At 38.4% G+C, this 23,091-nt stretch overlaps 1 protein-coding gene across 7 annotated transcripts; it reads left to right on the top strand.

The window, feature by feature from the left end:
- Positions 1-60: 60 nt before the first annotated feature.
- HERPUD2 (HERPUD family member 2) lies at positions 61-22,562 on the top strand. 7 transcript variants are annotated; one of them, XM_030009239.2, is made up of 10 exons: positions 62-191; positions 440-727; positions 6,404-6,481; positions 9,784-9,897; positions 12,003-12,160; positions 18,296-18,382; positions 19,048-19,170; positions 19,505-19,828; positions 21,087-21,201; positions 21,542-22,562. In XM_030009239.2, the coding sequence occupies exons 2-10, from the start codon at positions 581-583 to the stop codon at positions 21,701-21,703; spliced, it is 1,308 nt and encodes a 435-aa protein (XP_029865099.1). In that variant the 5' UTR covers positions 62-191; positions 440-580; the 3' UTR covers positions 21,704-22,562. The 7 variants fall into 7 exon arrangements, with proteins under 7 accessions (XP_029865101.1, XP_040978377.1, XP_029865105.1 ...); XM_030009240.2 differs by having other exon boundaries at positions 72-191; positions 444-727; XM_030009241.2 differs by lacking the exon at positions 6,404-6,481 and having other exon boundaries at positions 61-191.
- Positions 22,563-23,091: the final 529 nt, after the last annotated feature.

Raw genomic sequence — 23,091 nt, 5'->3', positions numbered from 1 at the left:
GTGCGCCCGGCGCCGCGCCCCGCCCGGCCCGGCCAGGCCCGCGGGCGCCCCCCAGCGGCCCGCGCGGGGAGCGGCGGAGGGAGGAGGGACGCGGCCCCGCTTCCGGTCTCCATTTTACGCTAACGACAGCGGGCCGGAGGTCGAGGCGGTGCTGCGGGCGGAGGGGCCCAGCCCGGGCGGGCGCGTTTCGGGTACTGGCCTGTTCCGTCTCCTTTCCTTCTCCGTGGGTGCGGGCGCAGCGGGAGGGGGCCCGGGCGGCCCGCGGGGGGGCGGTGAGGGTGCCTCCCTTGGCCCTGCGTGAGCCCTCGTCGCTGTGGTTACGGGGGGGGGGGGGGTGGTGGGTGCCTGTGTGTGACGTGCTAAGCCGCCCCTCTCTCTGCTTGTTTCCCCCCCTCCTCGGCCGGTGCCGCCGCCGCCCTGCCCGCGGTGTGAACGGCAGCCAGCACGGGGATGGGCTCCCCCACCTTCGGCAGCAAGTTCGTCCCCGGCTGGTGAACCTGCCCGGAACGCCCGGAGGTTCGAGCGGCTTCGTCTCCCCGGGGAGAGTAGAGGGGCAGCGCCGGCTGCCCCTGCGAGCAGCATGGACCAAAGCGTCGTGGATCACCCGGTGACCCTCATCATCAAGGCCCCCAACCAGAAATACACCGACCAGACCATTAACTGCTTTCTGGACTGGACTGTGGGCAAGCTAAAATCGCACCTCTCTAAAGTCTACCCCAGTAAGCCGGTGAGTTGTTGGCCAGCCCTTTCCCTTCATCTTGTCGGTAAGACTGGTGTTGCAGTAACTTGTGGACAGTCGGTCAAGACTTCCCTTAGGTACTCTGCAAAATAAACAAGAATTATTTGTGTAAAGGCTATGGTTGGTGCTTTGCTTTCTGGGAAGCTGGCAATATAAATAGCTGCTTTTTTACATGGTTTAAGAAGATCACAGTGTAGCATCCTGAAAGGTGGTATCGCTGAAGACACTTATTAATGCTCCATTTAACTTTTTTAGGAACTGGAATTTAGATATCTCAGTTAATTTAAGACTAATTTCTGTAAATGTAAGAGTTCTGTCTGAAGTAATTACAGTCTAAGCGATATAGCTAAAGTTACCACGATCTAGTGAATTCACTAAGGTGTGGAGCAGATAAACGTTTGTTCATACCAGGATTATTTCCCTTTTCTTTTTCCCCCTCTTTGAAAAGCCATGTTTTTGAGGTTGTGCTGAAAACTCTGCTCTCAGATGTTCTACAAACTTGTATGACAGTCTTGACTGTGTTTTGAAACTTTATATAAAGACCTGTAACTTTTTTTTGTTTCCTGAGGAAAATATGGTTTATTTGTAAATTCTTTCAAAGTTCTAAACCTGGTAGTTGAAAAGAGGCTCTGAAAAACCATACAGATAATAATAGAAAGAAAATACTGTACCTGTTTAGAATGGCAGTCATACAGAACGCTATATTTGAAAATTTGTTCCAGAAAACTGTATAAAGGGAGTGATTTTTGCCTCTTCACTGCAGCAGCATGTGGGTCCTAGACCTTGCTGTAGAAAACATCAGACAAAGGTTGCATTTATATTGTAAATTATTAGTATTCACCTAGTTCAATAGAAGAATTATTGGTATTGTTGGGTTTTTTGGCTGGGGGAAGGTAAAATAGTAGCTTTGTGTCTCAGAGGGGGTTTCTGCCTTTTGGAGAAAGAAGACGAAAAGCAGTCAACAACTCAGGCTGTGTTACTGGTCCATTGAGATCGGTTAAGCAGTATTTAAAAGTTTGTTGATTTAGTTATTGCTGTCAGTAATCTCTGCTGAGGGAGTCTATCTGCTGTGAAAGAAACAAATATACAACTTCATCTGATTGCTGCTTTTTCCTCCTCACTAGAATCTCCCCCTGTGACGTATTTGTGTTTAAACACTAGTTTTCTGACTCATCCTATGATCTTGCTAAATCGGGCTTCTAGGAAGAATCCTTAATGAACAAGAGGTTTTTATGTTGTACTGTAGGTTTCAACCAGTAGTATAATATTAAATTTCAGTTTCCTGGAACATCTTTTTTCTGTTGAAAACTGATTCCGCAACATGCCTCTCATTATTAAATGACTAGTTCAGAATCCCCCAAATTGTTCTGGGTTAAAGAATGGGGAGTTTCTTTAGTGAAAATTATCTCGGTAATTCCAATTTAATTTGGATTTACTGTACTTGCAATTAAACTAATAAATGAACACAACCTTTTTATTTCATAGAACCTTTCAAATTAAAGTAGTTGAGAGGGGAGAAAGGTGTTTAATAGGATCTCCTATGTATAGTAAAATTGAAAAGTGTATTTTTGGCTTGATATGTTTTTGATGTTGAGTTTACTGCTTTTTTCAAATTTGTTTAAATCTGTGCTTTTAGGAGCTTCCCCTCCCTGCCTGCCCCCCCCCCTTTTTTTTTTCTTTTTAAACCAGATCGTTGTCAAACACTTGTTGATCAAATTTCTACATTCCCTGAATATGATAGGTCCTGGAAGTAACTTCTATTGCAATGCTATTTTAGGAGTGTGAGAGTGCATCAGAGCACAGATGCTCTATACAGGTATTGCAGTGTTCTTGAAGTTAAGGGTGTAAAATAGAAATCAGTTGCTATCACTGCTATGCATAGTCTTTCAAGTTTTCATGTGTGACTTGTACCTCATTCTCCTATACGCATCTGTAAATTAGTCAGTAAACTGATGGTAACTGTAAATGTTGTCATTAAATTTAGTTTATTAAGAGTGTATCTTCAGGAAATGAGGTGGTTAAAATAGGCAAAAAAATTACGCCTTGAGGCAGTGTTGATTTTTCCAGATTAATTTGTGTGAACAACTCGGCTAAGTATGTATAAATGCCAAGTATAGGCAGATTTGAATTGGTTTAGTCGTTATTAAAGTTGATATACTTAAAGTAATTGAATAAGCTAACTAGGTTAAAAACAGTATTAAATTAGTTGGTGGGCTTATACTAAGGTTCACAGGTGTCAATATTTTTTTTTTCCCTGACTGGACCATTTTTTCATAGCTAGAGTATTACAGTTATCATGTCCCTAAATGAAATGTTTATTTAAGAAAAGAAAACTTGGAAAATCAACCTGTATGTCTCAATCTGGCAGATCTTGCTTTCAGTGCATTAACCGCTGCATCGATTACACCCATAAACCATAATTTAAAACTGCTGTTTCTCATTTCCTGTAGTACCTGTCATCTAGCATATACTTTGCCCGCAGTTCTAACCAGATGTGGTTGTTTGGATTTTTATTTCCTATGGAAGAATGAGAGAGAGGCTGAGTGACCAAAATAATGACTGTCTTGCAGCTGAAGCAGGATGGCTCAGAGATTGTCTGTGTTTCTGAAGGAAGTTGCTGCGTTAGCTTAGGTTTGGTGGTTTTGGTGATGGGCTGGGCATAGCTAACTTGGACTAAGCATTGCAGAAGTCTTGCTTGAGAAATGGAAGAAAAAAACCACTAGCTGTTGAATTCTTATTTTTAAATACATACCTTTTGGATTATGATCTGAAAACTCTCTTCCCTCTAACTTTAGGTTCTAGAATCTGATACTATGTGCTTGCTTCTGAAAATGGGGCCACTCATAATTATATATATTTTTGTAAAGTGTTTTTCCATCACAGTTCAGTGTTTGGGCTAGCAGTGAGTATGCTGTTCCTTGAAGCAGGAGGTGTGGTAGTGAACCTCCTCTGGCAGAGGATGAGTTGAATACCTTTACCATTTACTTTGGCATATGTGTGAATTACTGTGTTTTCACATTTATCACCTCTTCTTCCATCTGCATTTAAAAAACCCTCCACATTTCAGAATTCCAGGATGGTTTTTACACTGAGAATTGCAAGTGATAATCCTGTAGTGCACAGTTAGGTATTTAAGTTACATAGGGAGGAGTATGGGGTTTAAGACCTCATCTTCCCCCACTAATGTCTCTAGCTTAATATGCTTAACAGTATTCAATGTATGTGTAACCTTTTCTTTTGTGGTTTTGTAGGGAGCTGAAACGCATTACTGAAGGCTACGTAGGAGTCAGCTTTGAGGGGTGCTTTTAATCTAGTAGTTTCTTCTCTGTGACGTATTCATATTAAATACTTTGTACTACTTGTATCATGTTTGAGAAGGTACTTAATTAGTTGGGGTTGAAGGGAGGCTCATATATAAGGTACTGAAAAGAAAAGTCTGAATTTGACCACTTAGAAAGCTGTATTATGCGTGGGGCAGGCAAAACAGCACTCCATTGCCATGTTGGATGATGATACAAAGATTTGGAGTTTGGTTTTTTGTTGTTGTTGTGTTTTGCTTGTTTTGTTTTAACTGCTTATCTGTTCTAATTAATCTCCAGATAATCTATCTCAGGACCCAGAAACAAGGTTTCTGAGACTTTTCTTCTGACTCCACTGGTCATTCTAAAGAAACAAAGAAACCAAAGTTTTCTGTAACCTTGATGCATGCTGCAAATTCTAGTTTTTCTAAAAGGTCTTTCCCGAATACAAAATGCAAGTAAGCTTGTATTCTGTTAGCAGCTTCTTCCTGCTTGAAAGGAGCAGCCAAAATGGTATAGTTCAAAAGAACTTAGTCTGACATGAGAAGAGACAGGCATTTTTTGTTGGTATTTTAAACGTAAATAGAAATAGTACAGCTTTGATGTTGAATTCATTGCAGTATTTTATCCACTGGAGCTGCAAATAACTAGTTCCCTGTGTTGTGAGGCTTACAAAAATAGTGTATTATGTCACTAATTAAAAATACAGAAAAATGCAGAAGGATGTAGAAAATGATTCTTCAGTGGAAGTGATAACCTGCCACATATGGTACAGAACTGTTTATGCACTCATTTTTTTTAAAGACATGTATTTAATCATGAATGGTATGAATTTGGGAAAAAAAGTTAAAGCAAAAGCTTCTCAGATTTAGTGTGTACTTTTTCTGATTATTTGCTTAGAGTATCTATAATTTTTTTCTAGTGATATGACCAGATTTTTTCAAGGAAAAAAGTTCTGTAACTTTTCTATGTTCTGTTAAGTTATTGGGAATATGTAAAAGGCTATTGCAAGGGAAAAAAACCCCAAACCTCAAAACTTCTGTGAAAGCTTTTTGTAATCACAGAGTTCTGGATCTCGGGTATTTCTGTCTTAGTATTAGCACAAATAAGACTGCAGAGTGGGCAGCAGAAAGCTAGGAGAGAAAGAGGAGGGATGTTGTAAGACTAGCTGTTTGCATGATGGGGAAATTCTTCAAATATTTCATGCTGATAATGCATGTCAGTTCCACTGATATTAGGCTAGATTTCTTCATTTAGCATTTGCTTTTGTTAGTGCTGTCTTTCAAGTGATAAATGCTATTGTATTAATTTAGGATGCAAGCAGTAGTTAAACTGAACTGATGTAACAGTTGGGTTCTCTTCAAAATTCTTTTAATATGGGGTGAATATGTAGGAGTTTTTTTAAAAAAAAAAAAAAGGCAGGGGGGAGCTGTTTATTCACATAGTTACAGCATGTTAGTGACCCACTAGTATTAAGACAAACTCTTTCTGACAGCATAAACTGAATTGAGTGGGGTTGGGTTGTTTGTTAGTTTGTTTTGTTTAACCAACTAAGCTGCCTATTGCTGTAGTGTACTGGGCATCTTACTGTAGATAGGTACCCCAAATAGTTTCCTGTTAAAAGGATTTTTGTCAATATCTCTTCTGTGTAGAATAGTTAAAAGTTACTACCTTATGGACAGTGTATCATTTTTTAAAAAAAAGATTAAAAAAAAAAATCTTTATTTGCATTACTAAGGTATTTTAAACTGTGGAAGTGTGAGAACAGGCAAAAAAGCTTACCAAAGTTTGAAGGCTACCTTAAAAAAAATAAATCCTTTTGCTGCTTCATGCTTTTTAATGCTTTCCTCCTTGTTTCCTCTTGTGTGGTGTTTGTTGGGGGGGGAGGGGCACGGGGGCAGGGACTGGTAACAGAAATTCCTTGTCGAAAAAGATTGAAACTTGTGCCCTTCTGCATATTTTAATTATCATTCCATCATTCTACTAACTGGTGCTGGTTTTTGGGTTTTTTTCTTTGCCCCAGCCACTTTTCCATCTACTTTTTCAGCAAGTGCCTGGGAGTGGGAGCAGGGTAAAGAGCAAGTCTTTAAAAGAAAGGAATTTTTGAATATACTTGATAGTTTTCTTGATCAGCATTTGCCAGTTAAGTGTTGTTAATTGTTATGGCACTGTTGCTGAGTGCGTAATAGCAGAATTCTTTTTCAGAATTAATTTATGAGTTGGACTTGTGAAGCCGCTGAAATGTTTTTAAGGCTGTCTGTTGGTGGTTGGAATTATGAGATTTTCTCATCTGCAAATGTTATCTCCAGCTGTATATCTGTACAGCAGGAAAAAGCTAAATTCCTTTCTTTGTCCCATCTCCTAGTCTACAAAGGATCAGAGACTGGTGTATTCTGGCAGACTGCTTCCTGATCATCTGCAGCTGAAAGATGTTCTCAGAAAAGTAAGCTTTATATCAACACCGTATGATATTTGATCAAAAACCCTTTTGGGGAAATAGAAATTTAGATTTGTGTTGTTTAGCTTCAAATTTTCGTTGTTGTAGTGAGAGATTTAGCTGTATAATGTTGATATGTTCTGGAAAATGTATTTTTAAGTATCTTTTGTATGTAGGATTGTGATACTTGTGGACTAAGGCATGTTTCCAATTGGTGGGAGAACAAGTAGGCTATGTATGTCCCAAACAAGTAATATGTAGTGTAGAATAACTTCTTTGGACAGTTCCCACTATGACATAAATGGAATTATTTAACAGATTTGTGTTGGTTTGGGACATCATTTCATTTCTTGTATGTACTTAAATCCAAGAACTTACATTAAAAGTGGCACCTGTGTAACCAAATTAAGGGTAATGTATTTACAGGCGAAATCAGAATTCTAAATGCCTGAATGATTTTGCTGGGAAAGCTATTTGTTGTCCTGGTTTTATTCATCACCTGTTAACCATTCCTGACGATGTGTGAAAGTTTGTTGGTTCTTGCAGTTTTTATTTATTTCTTTTTTTTTTATTCTGGTTCATCTTGGAAAAAATAATTTTACTGATCTAACTTTGGATTCTTCAGCCAACATTTAAATTAATTCCAAATCCTGAATACACATGACATCTCATGTAGGAAATCTTGAAATACATGCACTTGGTTCTCAAATTGGTTCAAATAGTTTGGATTGATGCTACCGAGTAATAAGGAGTTTATTAAGTTGGTAAAGTTCTTAAAAACATAAAATAAGATGATATTTAGGGCAGATTATCAAGAACTTTGTTTCAATTTTGGTTGTAACAGAAAACATAATGCATTATGTTGAGTAGTCTTTAAATTCCTTGTAAACACATCAGGATGCATCAATAGCTATATTTGGAAAATACTTTGTCATTAAAGAATTATACAGGTTTTAATCTTATGAAATGGTAAACTCTGTAATACAGTACCTGGGTGTTGGTAATGATACTTTTTTGTAATGTATTGAGGTAAAAATCAATGTATAGACTGCAAGAGTGGGTGGGTTACATCTTAATTTTTAGTATGGAGGAAAGTCTCTAAAGGAGAATAATGCTTCAGTGAAAGCGGGCAACTGAACTTCAGTATTAAGTGTGGAGAAACCAATGCAGACGAATCTTGAGTATTGCTTGAGCAGACTAACACTGTTGTTACTTTATAGTCTTCATTCTGAAATAGATCTTGTTAAATTGGATTTAACTGCTTACCAAAAAATGATTGAAATTCACTATGTATAGGCTTGCTAGAAAACTGGAGCTGGACTACTGCCGAACAGTATATGTCCTGTACCACTTAAAAGTTCATGAAAATGCTTATATAACTTATCTCAAAGCTTAGTTTTGCTTGTTAAGGACAAAATGAAGTCTGAATCCTTTAATTCAGTCAGCTGATGATTTCAAACTTTGCTTATGTGCTGGAGGAGAAACTTTGCCTAATGTCTTCCTTCACTATACAAGGGCTATATTTAAAGGCATTTTAGTAGCTATAGGTCTTGGGTTTAGTTAAAGAAATTTAGTGAATTTAGAAACATACTCATCAGTCTTAAGCACAAAGTTAAAAATTTGTGTTGGAAGAAGAGTTTTTTGTGCTCAAGCTTTTAAGAGCATTTGGAAAGAAGGTATGATTACTCTTAAGTTCAGTCTCGTTATCTGCCGTATTTTTCCTACTTGATTAGCTATAAATTCCTAATATTATCTGAGGATTTACTAAATCTTTCAATTTAGCTTTGTGATACTTGCTCTTTGATACTGAGCAGTGTCATTTCCCTGATATAAAATTCTTTGAGGCTGGAAGTTGTGGCAGTCTTCAAGCATAGTGATGTCTAACACATTATATATAAATAGAAATATATTACAATAAACTCTCACATTGAATAAAGCTGTACGCTGTAAGCTTACAAGTAGTATGTCTAGCTTCCTTTGCCTTTGAGTGACATAAGTTCTCATCTAGAAAGAAGGCAACTAGTTAGGTTAAAGGCTTTTGATGTGGTCAGAATGCTGATCACCTGCGTTCAGTGCTCTCTGATCATTGCTTACTATCACTGACTGGTAAGAAATTATACTTAATGTAATAGTGAGGCTGTGCTTGGGGCTAGAAACTGATACATGCAGAGGAGTTTAAATGAATGTGGATATGGATAGGCTATACTAGCAGTAATGCACAATGGTGTATAAAAGCAGTTACCCAATTTTCTTTATTCCTAAAGATTAAAACTTAAAAATGAGTAAATGTGTGTTTCAACATTTTTTTAATAGTTTAAAAAAACCTCCAGACTCGGTATTTCTAAATGTCATCTCATTAAAAACTGCAGCTTGACTGCACCACTTTGAGTTCCGAAGAGGACAGAAGGGTTTTTTTGTTGCTGTTCTTGTTTAAAATTTCATTACTGAGGAAGCTGTGCAGTTTAAATACACAGTCATAGCTGTTCTTGTTGCTATGACCATATAAGCTTCAGGCATGCTGATATAATGGGTTGTTTTCATTTGGTACAGTGAAATAGCTTCAGGCTGAAGTTACAGCATCCAAGTTGTGGGGAGAGCATATCCATGAAGAATTGGCACGGGCTGATTACTTGCGTGCTGACGTGGCTTTGAGTGGTGCCACTCATTCGATTCCTCACTTTCAAATATTTAGGAATATTCAAGTCCCATTTAGCACTTTGCGTAGCGTTCCTCAAGTGTGGAATATCTGCAGGGGCTCTTCAGTTGGCATCTGCAGGTTAGGCTTGAGCCAAGCTTAGACTGGAGTTAGGTGGAGACAATGGCTGGTACATTTTTCTTATCTTGGCCTGCTTGTGGAGTTCAGTGCCTACATTTTTTATTTACCCTGATGTCTTTATTGAATAACAGTCTTCATTAGATCTCAATGCAAAGGTAAGTATTCTTAACTTTAGGGAAACTGAGCCCTGCAAATGGTTTGAGATTTTTTGCAAAATAAAACTTATGATATACTTCCTCGTGTTTCTTTGTGTGGTCTTCTGTTGGTTCTGCTATACTGCAGTTCTAGGGAAAACTGGGGGTAAGTGAATGTTCAATATGTTATTGTGGACAGCTGCTAAGAAAACATTAGTTGTGAAACAGTAGGCTTCTCTTGTGCTAGGCTCAAGTTTTGCTTTATGGTCGCTCCGTTTTGTATAAAGTTTCTTTACTCATGGCAAATGCAACTTTGAAAGTGTATTCTTAAAGACAGTTTTTGCTTGTAAATTTGTCAAATATTATTGCTTTAGCTCTTCAATTTCTTTAATTTTTAGCAAGATGAATATCATATGGTTCACCTTGTATGTACTTCCCGGACACCCCCAAGTTCTCCAAAACCCAGCACCAGTAGAGAAGGTCACGGAGCTTCAGCCTTCAGCAGTAGCTCAGTGAGTTTTTCTTTTTTTTCATACACAGGACATGAATTTCTTCTACACTGAGGAAGCTTTCCAGGAATTTATCTTTTAATTTTTAAAATTTGACTGTAAAATAGCGTGGTGAACGTAGAGTATCCCACATGAATTTGTACAATTAGACTTGATTATTTAAGGGTGGCACTTTATTTAAACAAAGATGACCTTTTTTCAAATTGTGATGTGTTTATTAGATGATAAAGCACCACTTTTTCTAAGCTATTCTTTCTTTTTAACACTTTATCAAAAAGTACATTTTCCTTTCTCTCTAGATCCCTGTATCTTTGGCAGAAATTGAGGAGTGTATTCAGATTTTTTTTTTTTTTTAAAAAACTAAGTTCTGCTTTATTTTGTGAAAATTTGTACTGCTGAAGAGTGACCAGTCAAATTAGTGCCCTTGTTGTGAGATAGACCGGTGGAGCTTGGCCAGAGCGCGTTCTGCTTGACGGGAATTGGCCAGTACTTACGTGGTAGCTTCAAGGTAGTCACAGTGTCTGTAAGACAGTGAGAAGTAGAAAGTGTTCTTAATGTTTTATTAGTTAAGCTGTTCACAGAACACTTTTGTTTAGGGTTTTTAGAGCCTTCCACTCTTCACACCCTCCAAAAATGATGATGTTCTTTGGTTGTACTCTGTTTTAACAGAAAGTGCAGTTAATGATTCTGTTGCTGACTTGGTCATCATTACAGTAATTCTCTTGGCTTTTTCCAGAGTTGGCAGTATCACTCAGTGACCCTTGAAGGTTAGTCAGAAAGGAATGTATACAATACCATTGTAGGTACTTTTCATCTGTGGTGTGTTGATTATCAGCATATGGAAAATACCCTTCCAGTAATAAGCTGTCTTGTCTTCATCATTCAGTTTGATAGGGTACCGTTTCGGACTGCTGTTGTGACAGTCAGAAACACGAGCAGTTTAAGCAATAGTAGAGAGTGGACAGTGGTTACGTTGTTTTTTCAAAGGCTGTATTTATATCTCTTGTTTGCAGGCAGGACACAGGAGGCCTCCTTTGTGGTTGTTTTATTGCTATGTAGATGAGCTGTAAATGTTGTATTTAAATGCCTGTATTAATGACTGCTTAAAGCAGTCAGTATGCACGGTGTTAAGTTCATAATAGTTTGAAGGAAATGACCTAAACCCAAAGCCTGAATGGCCTTTGTTCTTCCGTTTGTTTTTTATTTTCATTTTCCTCCCACTGTCTAGTGGTAAATTTTTCTTGTTTTCCTTTGTAGGGCAAATGTGATATGGATGTCTTAAGTAATTGCACCTCCTCACTTCCCGAGTTGTCAAAGTTGAAGAGGATTTTCTACTGAGTAAACATTATAGTAATGCTTAGCAACAGGATTTGGGGATTTATTAAAATGAAAATAATGCATCTCAGTGGCCAAATTGCAGTTTTGTTAGTGTGACAAATAATGGAGGAGAGCCAGCTGTTTTCCTACGTCCAGGGTTAAGTATTGATCTTGGAAGGCATTGAAGGTCTCACACACTAGTTTTAGGTGTGTTTCTGGGAGCCTAAGTAGTTCCTAGCTACTTCCCTATTCCCACCCTCTGCCCTCTCTCAGCAGTGAGCACAGCAATTTGGATTGGGCAGCTGGCACAGAAAAGAGGATGATGAGTTGAAGGGGAAATTGAAGACAGGGATAGAGGAATGGTATTTTAAGCTACTGCAGGCACTGTTGTCTCCAAATACAAAGTGGTAACCTGAGGTTGTAGTTACTTTTGTTAATGATAGCCACTAGAATTTTTGTTGCTGGTAAATATTCTTTTGATTAAGCTTTAGTTTGGTTCATCTTTTTGAAACTTTGATTCCCAGTGACTCATGGTTTTTTCTGGGACCCATCAAGTGTTGAATCTTTCTGAAAACTTTACTTTTTTTTATATGTGCACCTGAGTAATTTTGAATTTCTGTTTTTACTAAAGGCTTGCCAGAACCAGTAAAACCCCAGAAGACTTGCCTGGTGCTTATATTCTCAATAAAACTTGTGACAAAACGTTAAAGCAAATAGTTTTTTAAGACACTGTAGTAAATCTTGTAACTGTGGCAGAAAGATCCCCAACCTCAATTTTATTTATTTTTAAGAATTTAGACCGTTCTGGATCAACTGCTGCCTCACCCACAAACCAGGAAGCTTCATCTACATCTTTGAACACTAGTGCAGATGGAGTGAGGCATCGTAATCTTCCACAAGCACAAAGCAGTCCCATACCAAGCCACCAGTTCCCCTATTTAATGCAAGGGTAAGTAGGATTGAAGCAATCCTCAGCTCTTTGATACTCTTTAAAGTACTTTAAATGTTTGGTTACAATTATGTTCTTTCACAGTCTGCAGAATTATTTGGCTACTTCATCTTGAAGCAATAAGCCACATTAGAAACATTTTTCATATGAACATTAATGTTTTTAGCCAGGTGTCAATCAAAGAGTAAGTGTTCTTGGTGCTCCTCTTCAGGCTGTTTTTTATTATTTCTTCATGCTTTCTGCCCTCAACTTTCTGTTGATAAGTGCAGCTGTAATATTTATTTAGTGGATGCAGTTAGTAATGTAACGATAAAATTATTGCTTCTGGTTGCTTTTTCGGGTACTTGATTGTAATCAGCACCACTGAATTTTCAGAATATGATGGTTCTTAGCTCCTGACACATAACAGATGTAACTCTTCACTTCTCCATTTTGGATTCAACTGTAGAAATGATGCACAGCTGTTTTGAGTACATGTAAAGTGCTTGTGTATCTACAACAGAATTTTTAAGTGTTTTTATACACACCAATGAAATGTAACCAGTGTACATTTCTAGATCAGATCTGTTATTACCTAATAACTTTCAAAATTCTGTCAAATTTTTTGCGCTTAAAAAGCAGCTTTAGGAATTTTTAACCCACCTGACCCTTGCAGCTTCTTTAACTTTTTTTTTTATTTTCTTCCAAGGGGAAAATAGGAGGATAGTGCATTCTGAGATGATAGCTGTTACTTCCTCAGGGAACACTTTCAAGATTACTTTCTGACAAGGCGTTCTACCAGTACCGTGTAGATTCTAGAGATATTCTTTGGAGAATGTTGAAGCAAAGAAACTATGAACCTGCTAACAGCAATAATTGTTTCTGTCACTGGAAAGAAAAGATATGTCAAGAACTGCTGAAAATTTATTTAGTTTCAGTTCAATTTGCATGCTGCCTGTTAGAGTTAACCTAGACTTTACTAGTCTTACTAGCTTTCATCCTGAATTCCTTCAAGTCCTTTTTATTTTTTATCTGAAATGTACTGTCTGCCTGAAAGAAATTGCCTTTGCGATGGATGGAGCACTTAAGTTATTCTGACCACATGCATCTTCACTGAAGTGGTTATACTTGCCTTTGTGACTGTGGTGGGTTGACCCTGGCTGGACACCAGGTCCCCACCAAAGCTGCTCTTTCACTCCCTGCCTCAACTGGACAGGGGAGAGAAAATATAAAAGAAGGCTCATGGGTCGAGATAAGGACAGGGAGAGATCACTTGCCAATTACTATCACAGGCAAAACAGACTCAACTTGGGGAAAATTAATTTATTACCAATCAAATCAGAGTGGGGTAATCAGAAATAAAGCCAAATCTTAAAACACATTCCCCCTACCCCTCTCTTCTTCCTGGGTACAACTTCACTCCCCAATTCTCTACCTCGTCCCCCTCTGGGGTGGGGTGGGGGGGGAAGCACAGGGGGGAAGCACCACCCCCCCAGCACAGGGGGACAGGGAATGGGGGTTGAAGTCAGTTCATCACATGTTGTCTCTGCCTCTCCTTCCTCCTCAAAGGGAGAACTCCCTACTCTTCCCCTGCTCCAGCATGGCGTCCCTCCCACAGGCTGCAGTTCTTCATGAACTGCTCCAGTGTGGGTCCCTTCCACAGGGTGCAGTCCTTCAGGAACAGACTGCTCTGGCGTGGGTCCCCCATGGGGTCACAAGACCTGCCAGAAAACCTGCTCCAGCATGGGCTTCTCTCTCCATGGGTCCACAGGTCCTGCCAGGAGCCTGCTCCAGCGCAGGCTTCCCACAGGGCCACAGCCTCCTTCGGGCATCCCCCTGCTCTGGTGTGGGGTCCTCAACAGCCTGCAGGTGGATATCTGCTCCACTGTGGACCTCCATGGACTGCAGGGGGACAGCCTGCCTCACCATGGTCTTCCCCGTGGGCTGCAGGGGAATCTCTGCTCCGGTGCCTGGAGCACCTCCTCCACCTCCTTCTTCACTGAGCTGGGTGTCTGCAGGGTTGTTTCTCTCACATGTTCTCAATCCTCTCTCAGGCTGCAGTTTCTGTTGTGCAGCGGCTTTTTTCCCCTTCTTAAATCTGTTATCCCAGAGGCACTAGTGCTGTCACTGATGGGCTTGGCCTTGGCCAGCGGCGGGTCTGTCTTGCAGCCAGCTGGCATTGGCTCTGTCGGACATGGGGGAAGCTTCTAGCAGCTTCTCACAGAAGCCAGCCCTGTAGCCCCCCTGCTACCAAAACCTTGCCACGCAAACCCAATACAGTGACAAAGCTTGGTGACACTAGGTTGACTGTCAAGACTACTGTTCAGTGTAATGTAAATTAATCCCACAAGCAATTTATTGTGTGTTGTGTAGATTACTAATCTGTAAGAATTTTTAATGCTTTTCTAATCAGCTTTTTGCATATACATACTCTGAGAGTGAGTTTTTTGTCAGTATGCATGATGAAGTGATATAGGCTACGGACTTCAAAAAGGCAACAGAACCATTGTTTGGTCTCTTAGCTGAAATAATTAAGTACAGTGGGAAGTGTCAGTTTGGAAGACATTACTGTGTTTGAAAGAAAAAGTAACTTAAAGAAAAATACAAGTCTATGTCTGTATTAGCAAGTAATGTGGATTGAGAGGAGTGGATCTGTAGACTGAAAGTGCTGAGAACCTGACATCAATACTGCACATATTTCAGGTTTTTCTGTCTTATTTGGACTAGGTCTAGTTTGGACACCTGGAATAGGTGCCTATTTGTGGCTAAGGTGCATTAGCAGTGTACCTAAATCACATCTTTCAATTTAGTGTAATCCAAAAGGAATCCAGATGGTGATCCAAGAGCATTCTGTGGTGCAAACAAAGCTGTAGTAAGAGGAAGTGACTGGAGACTTGCTTCAGAAGTGCATTCCTGATCTGAACAGAAAAGCCAAAATAAATGAACCCTAAATAATCTCAGGGCTTTTTTGTAAAAGTAATTTAATGGAACGCTATCAGAACTTAAGGTAGATCTTTGCACGCTGCTGGGCACTGGCTCTGCTCGTTTCCAAATAGTCTATGCCAGTGCCTGCTGTAGTCAGGTGTCTTCCTGAAAAACCTTTTTTAATTCTTTCAGTAATCTTCTTGGATCCATCTTTTTGCTTCAGGGCACTGCTACTTGTATTCCAGCAATAAGAAATGCCTTCTGTTTTTTAGCTGCTCTCTTAAACATAATTTGGGGCAATAAAATCTAACTTTAACGTACTTTAGACATAGACTGAGTCTTGTTAGGAACAATGAAGATTTGTAGCTGAAATTTGTGTTGCCTTGTGCATTTTCCTTACTGTTTCCTGACCAAACACACTTATTCTATCTGCACGATGAACTATAGGCTCTGCTGCTGGGGAAGGCTCTCCAGATGTTTGAAAATGTATGTGAGGGTCAGTTTTCTTGAGCATTTGGTTACACTTTCATTAGTGAAGTAATTTGTACAGATAAGTACCATGAATGTTAGGTGATCAAATTATGGTTTTGATGGTTTTTCAGTTCCTGGCACAAAGCTTCAATGTGTGAGTTAAATACCCTTTGGGAAAACAGCTAATTCAGATGGTTAAAATATTAGAGACAGCAATTTAAAACTTTGTTGCCTTTGAGCTTTTGTAAATGTTGTTTTCTAAAAATCTAGATTTGAGGTGGGACTGGGCAAGTAGTTTATATATCTGCCAAGTTAGTCTTTTGCTGTGGAGAGCAAGCACAGCATTGTCTGCTTCTGTGGATTTAGTTGTGGATCAGGGCCCTGCTGTGCTATGCAGGTACAAACAGAACAGATGGGCTCAATTCTGAAATGGCTTGCATTTCAGATTGGAGAGTACTTTGAAGCAGTAAACAAACAAGAAACATCAAGGCAGTGAGATTATTTGTCAAGAGAGGGCAGCCCATCTAATGAAATGTTTTTGTATTGTGTACATAATAATGTTTGAAGGCAACATACTGACAGCATGCAGCATGTTCTAGCACGTAAATATCTTGCTTCATCAGTAGCCTTTGCTCACTGTATTTTTTTTTAAATTTTTTTTTAAAGTAGCAAATAACATAGCAGAGGATATTGAAGTATCACTTGAAGTTGATATCCCAGACTCATATGAGACGAACACTAAATGAGAAGTCTTTGTGGGTCAAGGTCATTAAACAAATGCAGTTATTGTCAGTCATGCAGATGACAGAGATTGAGCTTTTAAGTGTGAATAAAAAGTCTTATTTTTCCATTAGTGGTGAGCATTATCTTCATGATGACACTAACTTGTGTGAATTTACCCTCGAATCAAATCCCAGTTAGCTCATTTTAGGTGTCTTCCATTGACCAGAAAAAGTAATTCTGAGCTTTCTAGCCATTTAAAGAGTAGCATGTCTCTTTCTTTTCAGAATATTCTGAAGCTACCTCTAGCATTTCAACCTTAAAAACTGTTTTTCTGACTTACCTAATTGTTCTTCTATTGTCTGCTGTGCTTTGTTCTCCAATCTTGGAATGCCTGTGCCTATCCAATTTGCTTCTCTGCTCTTCTGCTGTTGCTGCTATTCTTTTGAAATACTCTGCTTCCTGCCTCTTTCTCCTCCTTTTGGAAAAAGATGAGGAGAAAGCACATGCTTCTTTCCTTTTTTCTTATAACAGCAAGTTGGCTTGCTTTGAGAAGAGCCTCTTCCTTTGGAGAGGTTCTTCTCACTGAAATACATTACACTGTGTTTAGAGTTGTTCCTGAATTTTGTAAGCTAGCTTAATACCTTGGCAGCTGTAATAGCTGTATAATTGACAACATCTGCCTCATTCTGGTTTTTGATGAGCAAACAAAATACTGCTGTGCTAGTTGGCATTCTAAGTCAGAAGCCAGTTCTTGAACATTGATGTCTAGTTTTTCTCATTAATGGAGTCAGATCTTGAAAAGTTAAGTCTTGCTTCTCAAAAAGTCACATCTCCTAGAAAAGCCACTGGAAAAAAGGGAAAAAAAGAAAAAAAAAATTTGAATGGGAAACGAAAGAACATGGCATAACTGAAGTCTTTTGTGGTTTGTCTTGGTTGACTGGTTTCTTAATCTACTATTAAGCTTTAAGACATCAAGAAAGCAACTTTTGAAAGAGCTTGGAAGAAAGAAGTAGAGGCTTAAATCCTGTAGTATTTCTAAAAGACATATCTGTGAGGGAGAGCTATTAGCCTAAGGCCTCTCAAATTTTGTTGAGCTCAACTTAGCAGTTTCAAAGAACAACCCTAAAATCTGTAACTGATGAGAAAAAGAATTGGTGAATTCCTGCAGAACTCAGGCAAGTTGGGTAGCACTGCTTATTCGTGACTGAGCTGGAGAAATAGGTGTGGTTGAATAGTGAGTGTTCCTGCCTGTTCGCATCCCTGTGTGATAATCTCCCTGCTTGAAATTGAGACATTGCTTAGTGATTTGTCACAACGTAGTACTTAATGACATCTATGTAGAATATTTGAATCATCTATATTTTGAGGGTCAGATGTTTTATGAGGGTCAGTGTTTTATGAATTTTGGAGGAGTCTTAGTTCTCAAAGTGTTTGCCAGTTCAGGGGATAGAAAACACATTCTTAAAGCTTGCAGCCATGAAGATAAAAGCGTGATTTATGTTTTTCAATAGCAGCTTGACAGCTTTGCTCTTCCAACATGTTAATTATGCATAAATAAGTAGCATCAGCAGGGCTGCTGGTTCACCACTGCAATTTTTGAAAGAAACCTAGAGTATTGCCTATGATTATGTCAGTTTGTATGTGGTATCAGGAAAGTAGCCTTTACTTTTTTTTTTTTTTTGTCACCCCAAACTATTGTCAAAACAGGTTATGACTAAATACAAACATAACAAACAGTTTTAGCAGAGGTTGTGAAGTTGCATGGCAGGCTCTTGTCCAGAATTACAGTGAAATATTTACTCGTGTAACATGGAAAAAAGATTTTAATGTCTTCCTCCCATCTTTCTTTCTGGGCATGTCTTGTATATCTGAATGCCTGGTAGACTAATGAAATCTCTTGGTGATATCTTTGCAGGGAGTGCCTTACTTAGGGAACAGGTGTAGTCTGCAGTACAAATTACAGCAGTCTCAGCTTTTGCTGCCTGCAGTCTGAATAAACTTTTCTTCATGCTTTATACTCTCATGCTGTCCTGAAAGATGTCCTGGTTTACTACAGTTCACTACATCAAAATCTTTGGGGAAAGAGTTGGAAATCTTGCCAAAACATGCTATATGCTCTAGGAGGTAAGAGAGGCTAAGAAGTTTAAAAGCAGACAAAAACAAACCTAAAACTTATGTATAGGAGCTTTATATCTCTTGCATGTGAACCGGAGTTGAAAGCCCATAGGAAGGAGAATCACTTACGCTCAAAATATTGAAGGGGGGGGAAGTAAATTATTTACAGTGTTAGTTGCAATCTTCAGAAGCTGTATCTGAAAGATAAGTTTGTTGTCTTTGCTGGTGTTCATTTCTTCATGTCTTTGATCACAGTGGTGTTTCAGGTATTGCTTCTAGAAGAAAGTTACAGAAGCTAGTAAGTTTTCCCTTTACAGCTCCTGCAGCACCTTTAAGGGTGACCTCTGAATGTAAAAGGAAATGTATGGAAGGATTTCTGCAATTATACACAATTTTGAAAAATTTTCAACATGGTTTTGTCCCAGAGATACAGTTAGTGACAGATCTCTAAGTACAAAAACATAAATCCTCTTTCTGTAGAAATAACATTGCTTATTAATTTCTTGTATGAAAATATAGTGCTCTTTTGGAATGGGTTGGATGATCTCACTACATGTTATATCAGAGGGGGATAAATGAGAGGAAAAATGCTACTTTAATTGTTTTTTAATATTAGTGCATTTTATACATGTGGCAATTTAGAACAGAATATTTTGCTTTAAATCCTTTTCTAGCAATATAGGCAACCAATTTCCAGGCCAAGGTGTTCCTGCTGGATTTTCTGTATATCCTGCATTCAGTCCCTTACAGATGATCTGGTGGCAACAAATGTATGCACGTCAGTACTACATGCAATAGTAAGTCTGCATTATCTTCAGTAGTACTCAGTGACACTAATAAAAGGAAGGTATTAAAAACTTAAATGTTGTTTGCAGGATCGAAATGTCTGTTTTTCTTTTGTCTGGCTGTGCTGTTTTACACTAAGTTTTTTCCAGCAAATTATGAAATCCAGTTTTGGATTGGAATTAATTAATGTATTAATATGTAAAACTGCATTTTCCCTTAAATCTTTATTTGACATCTATTGCATCTGAAATTTTGTTTTTATTAGTGTAGAAAAGAAGACAAGAATAGGCTTAGAAATTTTGGTGAGTGTTTTTTGACAAACCAGTTTTATGTTTAAATTTTTAGCCAAGCTGCTATTTCAGCCCAAGTGACTTCCAGCACTGAGCCAGTGAGATCTGCAGTTGCCCAGGCTGTAAATTCAGAACATGCTCCTGCAAATGAGCCCGCAGCAGTGCCAAATGTAGCCGTCCAGGAGAACAGGCCTGTAAACCCAAATGTTCAGATGAATGCGCAGGGTGGCCCTGTAGTGAATGAGGAGGACTTCAACCGGGACTGGCTGGACTGGATGTACACGTTCTCTAGAGCAGCAATTCTTCTGAGCATTGTATACTTCTATTCTTCCTTCAGTCGATTTGTCATGGTAATGGGAGCCATGCTGCTGGTTTATTTGTGAGTACAACAGTTAAGTATAGCTGCAGATCCGATATGTGGAGTATGGTGCTCATGTATAATCCATTTAAACTGAAAGATTACCCAAATGCAAAAGTTTAGGCACTGCTCCTTTAGTGTGGTGTGTGTGTGTTTAAAAAAAAAAAAAAAAAAAAAAAAAAAATTCAAACAAGTAGGGAAACTGATTTAAAAAAAAGAAATCATTCTCAAAACATTTTTACAGGAAGCTGTATACCACTTATACATGAAACACAGTGCTCTTTAACGTTGGTGATATTAACAGATCAGTGTTGTAGAAATGTAGAATTTTGGGAGGCAAATTTAGAAAATGGGGGTGAGGGGAGGGAAGTTCGTATAGGTTGAGCATATGCTTGCATAAACTTAAAACACTTACTGCTTGGATATGAGAAGAAAATTGCACAGCTAAGCTCATTTGCATTTCAAAAATAACATGGGATTTGTGCAGTAAATTGTGTTAGGCAGAGTTCAAGTAGTGCTACTGTAATGGTGGGTACTAGATCTGGTAGAATTGTAGGGACTTAAATTTTTTTACAATGCATCATAAAGACCTAAGCTCGCTCTCTATTTTATTAAGAAACATCAGTACTGTTGTCATCACTCCCCTTTATATATGAAAATACCTTAGTGATGTAAATAGAACTGGAAAACAGCAGTAATGCTTGATATTTTGGACTGATGTCATTCATTGAGAGTTTCCTTACATTGTAGCCTCAGTCCTCACAAGGACTGTTCTGTTTCTTGTGCAGATATGATAGTTGAAATCAGAATATAGACACTTGAAAACACAGGAGAGGCTTATTTAATTTACAGTGGTAATGTGGTTCAAGCCTTAGCTGAAGTTTAAATTGGTTTTTGCACAGAAAATCAACTTTAAACTATGAAAATTGCTGCCTTTGAAAGTTAAATAACTTAAAAATGGGGAGGAGACCCCCGAAAAGTATTCTACATATTTAATCACCTAATCATGGTAAATTATTTTTCTGGAACAGAGGGCTGTGAACAGCACTTCTAAAACTTAAAGAACAGCTCTTAGCAAGACCCTTCTTAACCCAGACATCAAAGAATAGCCATTTTGATCTGGAAGTAAGACCTGCAGAAAAATACATGTAGCTTTTGAAACATGCATTTGAAAGCACTTGAAGAATTTACTGCAGTAAATTACTGCTCTGTAGCAGAAAAATATTTTAGTTTCTTTTAAAAAAGAGAGGTTTTTCAACTGTTCCGTTTTCTTACGTAGACACCAAGCTGGATGGTTCCCCTTTAGGCAAGAGGGAGGCCAACAACAGGCAGCCAATAATGTGGAAGTGAACCGTGATGGGCAACATGCAAATAATCCTGATCTTGAAGAGATGGTGAGTAAGAGCAGACATGTCTTTTGAGACTCCTATGTATTATGTTGTAAAGTATGCTGTAATGCCTGGACAGAAAGTCAACTTTTATGAAACATAGTCCATTTAACCAGAAAGCTTTCAGCATTGTCCTCAGTATTGTGCTTGCTGCTTAAATTATCTAATTTTTCCAGTCTGACAATTACTGATTGTCTCTACTTCAGTCACAGATTTTCTTCATGTTAGCTACTTTTCAGGAGGTGGTTCTGAGACAAGTTACTTGATGTAGGAAGATACTGCTGGTTACCTTGTGTCAGAGCTCTGAAAAGAAACAGTTGAATTGCTTCAATTTCTGTTTTTAAAGGAACGACTTATGGATGATGGGATTGATGAAGACAGTGGAGAAGATGCAGGTGAAGATGCCAATACAGAGCAGCAGCCTGGATTCATGGCTTCTGCTTGGTCCTTTATCACAACCTTCTTCACATCACTCATCCCTGAAGGGCCTCCACAGGTTGGCAATTAAAGTGGAAAAGGAACTGTGTCAGGCAGCCTCAGTAGCCATACGTAGAAGTGGAGCGGATTCTAGAGGGTGTTTTAAGTACAATGCAATTTCTGAAAATTTATAATGTTCTCTTTTTGATCATGGTGTACAAAAATGTGTATGGTTTTTCTTTTGGCTTTCTCATGCATTGAGTATTTTAAGCACAAGTGGACTACTAAATGCTTTCTTTAAGATTCTTCTTTTTCTGAAGAATAAAATGTAAAGATATTGGTCTTCCATGTTTTATTTTAATTTCAAATGTGTATTATACTGAGGCAAAAAGCTTGTACTTAATCTGCACCATTACCTCTTTAAAGAGCTGTTAAAAATATGAATGTTGAAAGACCTTTGCAAATGTTCTCTATTCATCTGAATAATGTATTTTGTGTTAGTTTTATGCAGGGTATGAATTATCACTTGGGATTTGGAGTTTGTCATTCCTGAAAGAAAGCTGTAAACACAAGGATTACTTGTTAATGGCACGTTGTGTTCATGCCACAAAATACTAAGCCACTTCTCATACATTTAGAAAGCTAAAAGCTTTTTCTTCAGGCTCTACTGAAGTTCATTAAAGTTGGAGATGTTTAACAGCTCTTCAAAGACAATGGACAGTGATGGGATAAACCTGAAATGTTTGATACATACAGTACTTTTTAAGAAAAATATAGCTGTGCTGGGGAAGAAGATGTACATTAGGGTTTTTTTTAATAAAAACTCTTACGGTAACTCTTTTGGATGTTTATATGCATATTTGAATGCAGACAACTAAATAGTGCATCATGAAGGATGAGGATGTGATTGATTTGAGAGTGGAATAAAGTTACCATGGTGGCATTACCGATACTGACTGAAGTGGTACATTTGTAGCAGCACATACACAATTAAGGGTATGATCTCAATAGCAGGATATCTGTATTCTTAAATTTAATTAACCTAATGAAAACTGAGAAGAGGAAAATTGTATGTGAGATAATAGCACAGTGCTACTGTCAAGTTTTTGGTTGCTTTCTTTAGATTTCAATCATAATCAAGAACTTATGTTTGGTTTTGTTCCTAATTCTGAAGTTATCCTGTGGTATCTAACTGAAAAATGGCTACAAAGATTGTTATACTACAACCAACAGAAAGCCTATCCAACTTTCTAATTTCCAAGTACAGGGCAAAGCTCTTAAATAAGTCTGAACAAGTGAGAAGTAGGGGTTTAATTTTTGCTTGCTCATGTCAGACTGCTGAAGCTATGCAGTGAGGTTTTAAAACTTAAATTTTCTTTGGGTTTATACTCTGAAACATCTGTTGGGATTTCTAGGCCTTATTGAAAGTTTCACTCTCTGTTGGAAAAAATAAATTTGAACAGTGCTTTTAATTTAAAC

The sequence above is a fragment of the Aquila chrysaetos genome, chromosome 3 (genome assembly GCF_900496995.4).
Source record: "Aquila chrysaetos chrysaetos chromosome 3, bAquChr1.4, whole genome shotgun sequence".
NCBI classification, from domain to species: Eukaryota; Metazoa; Chordata; class Aves; order Accipitriformes; family Accipitridae; genus Aquila; species Aquila chrysaetos.
This window is presented reverse-complemented; position numbering and strand designations above follow the sequence as displayed.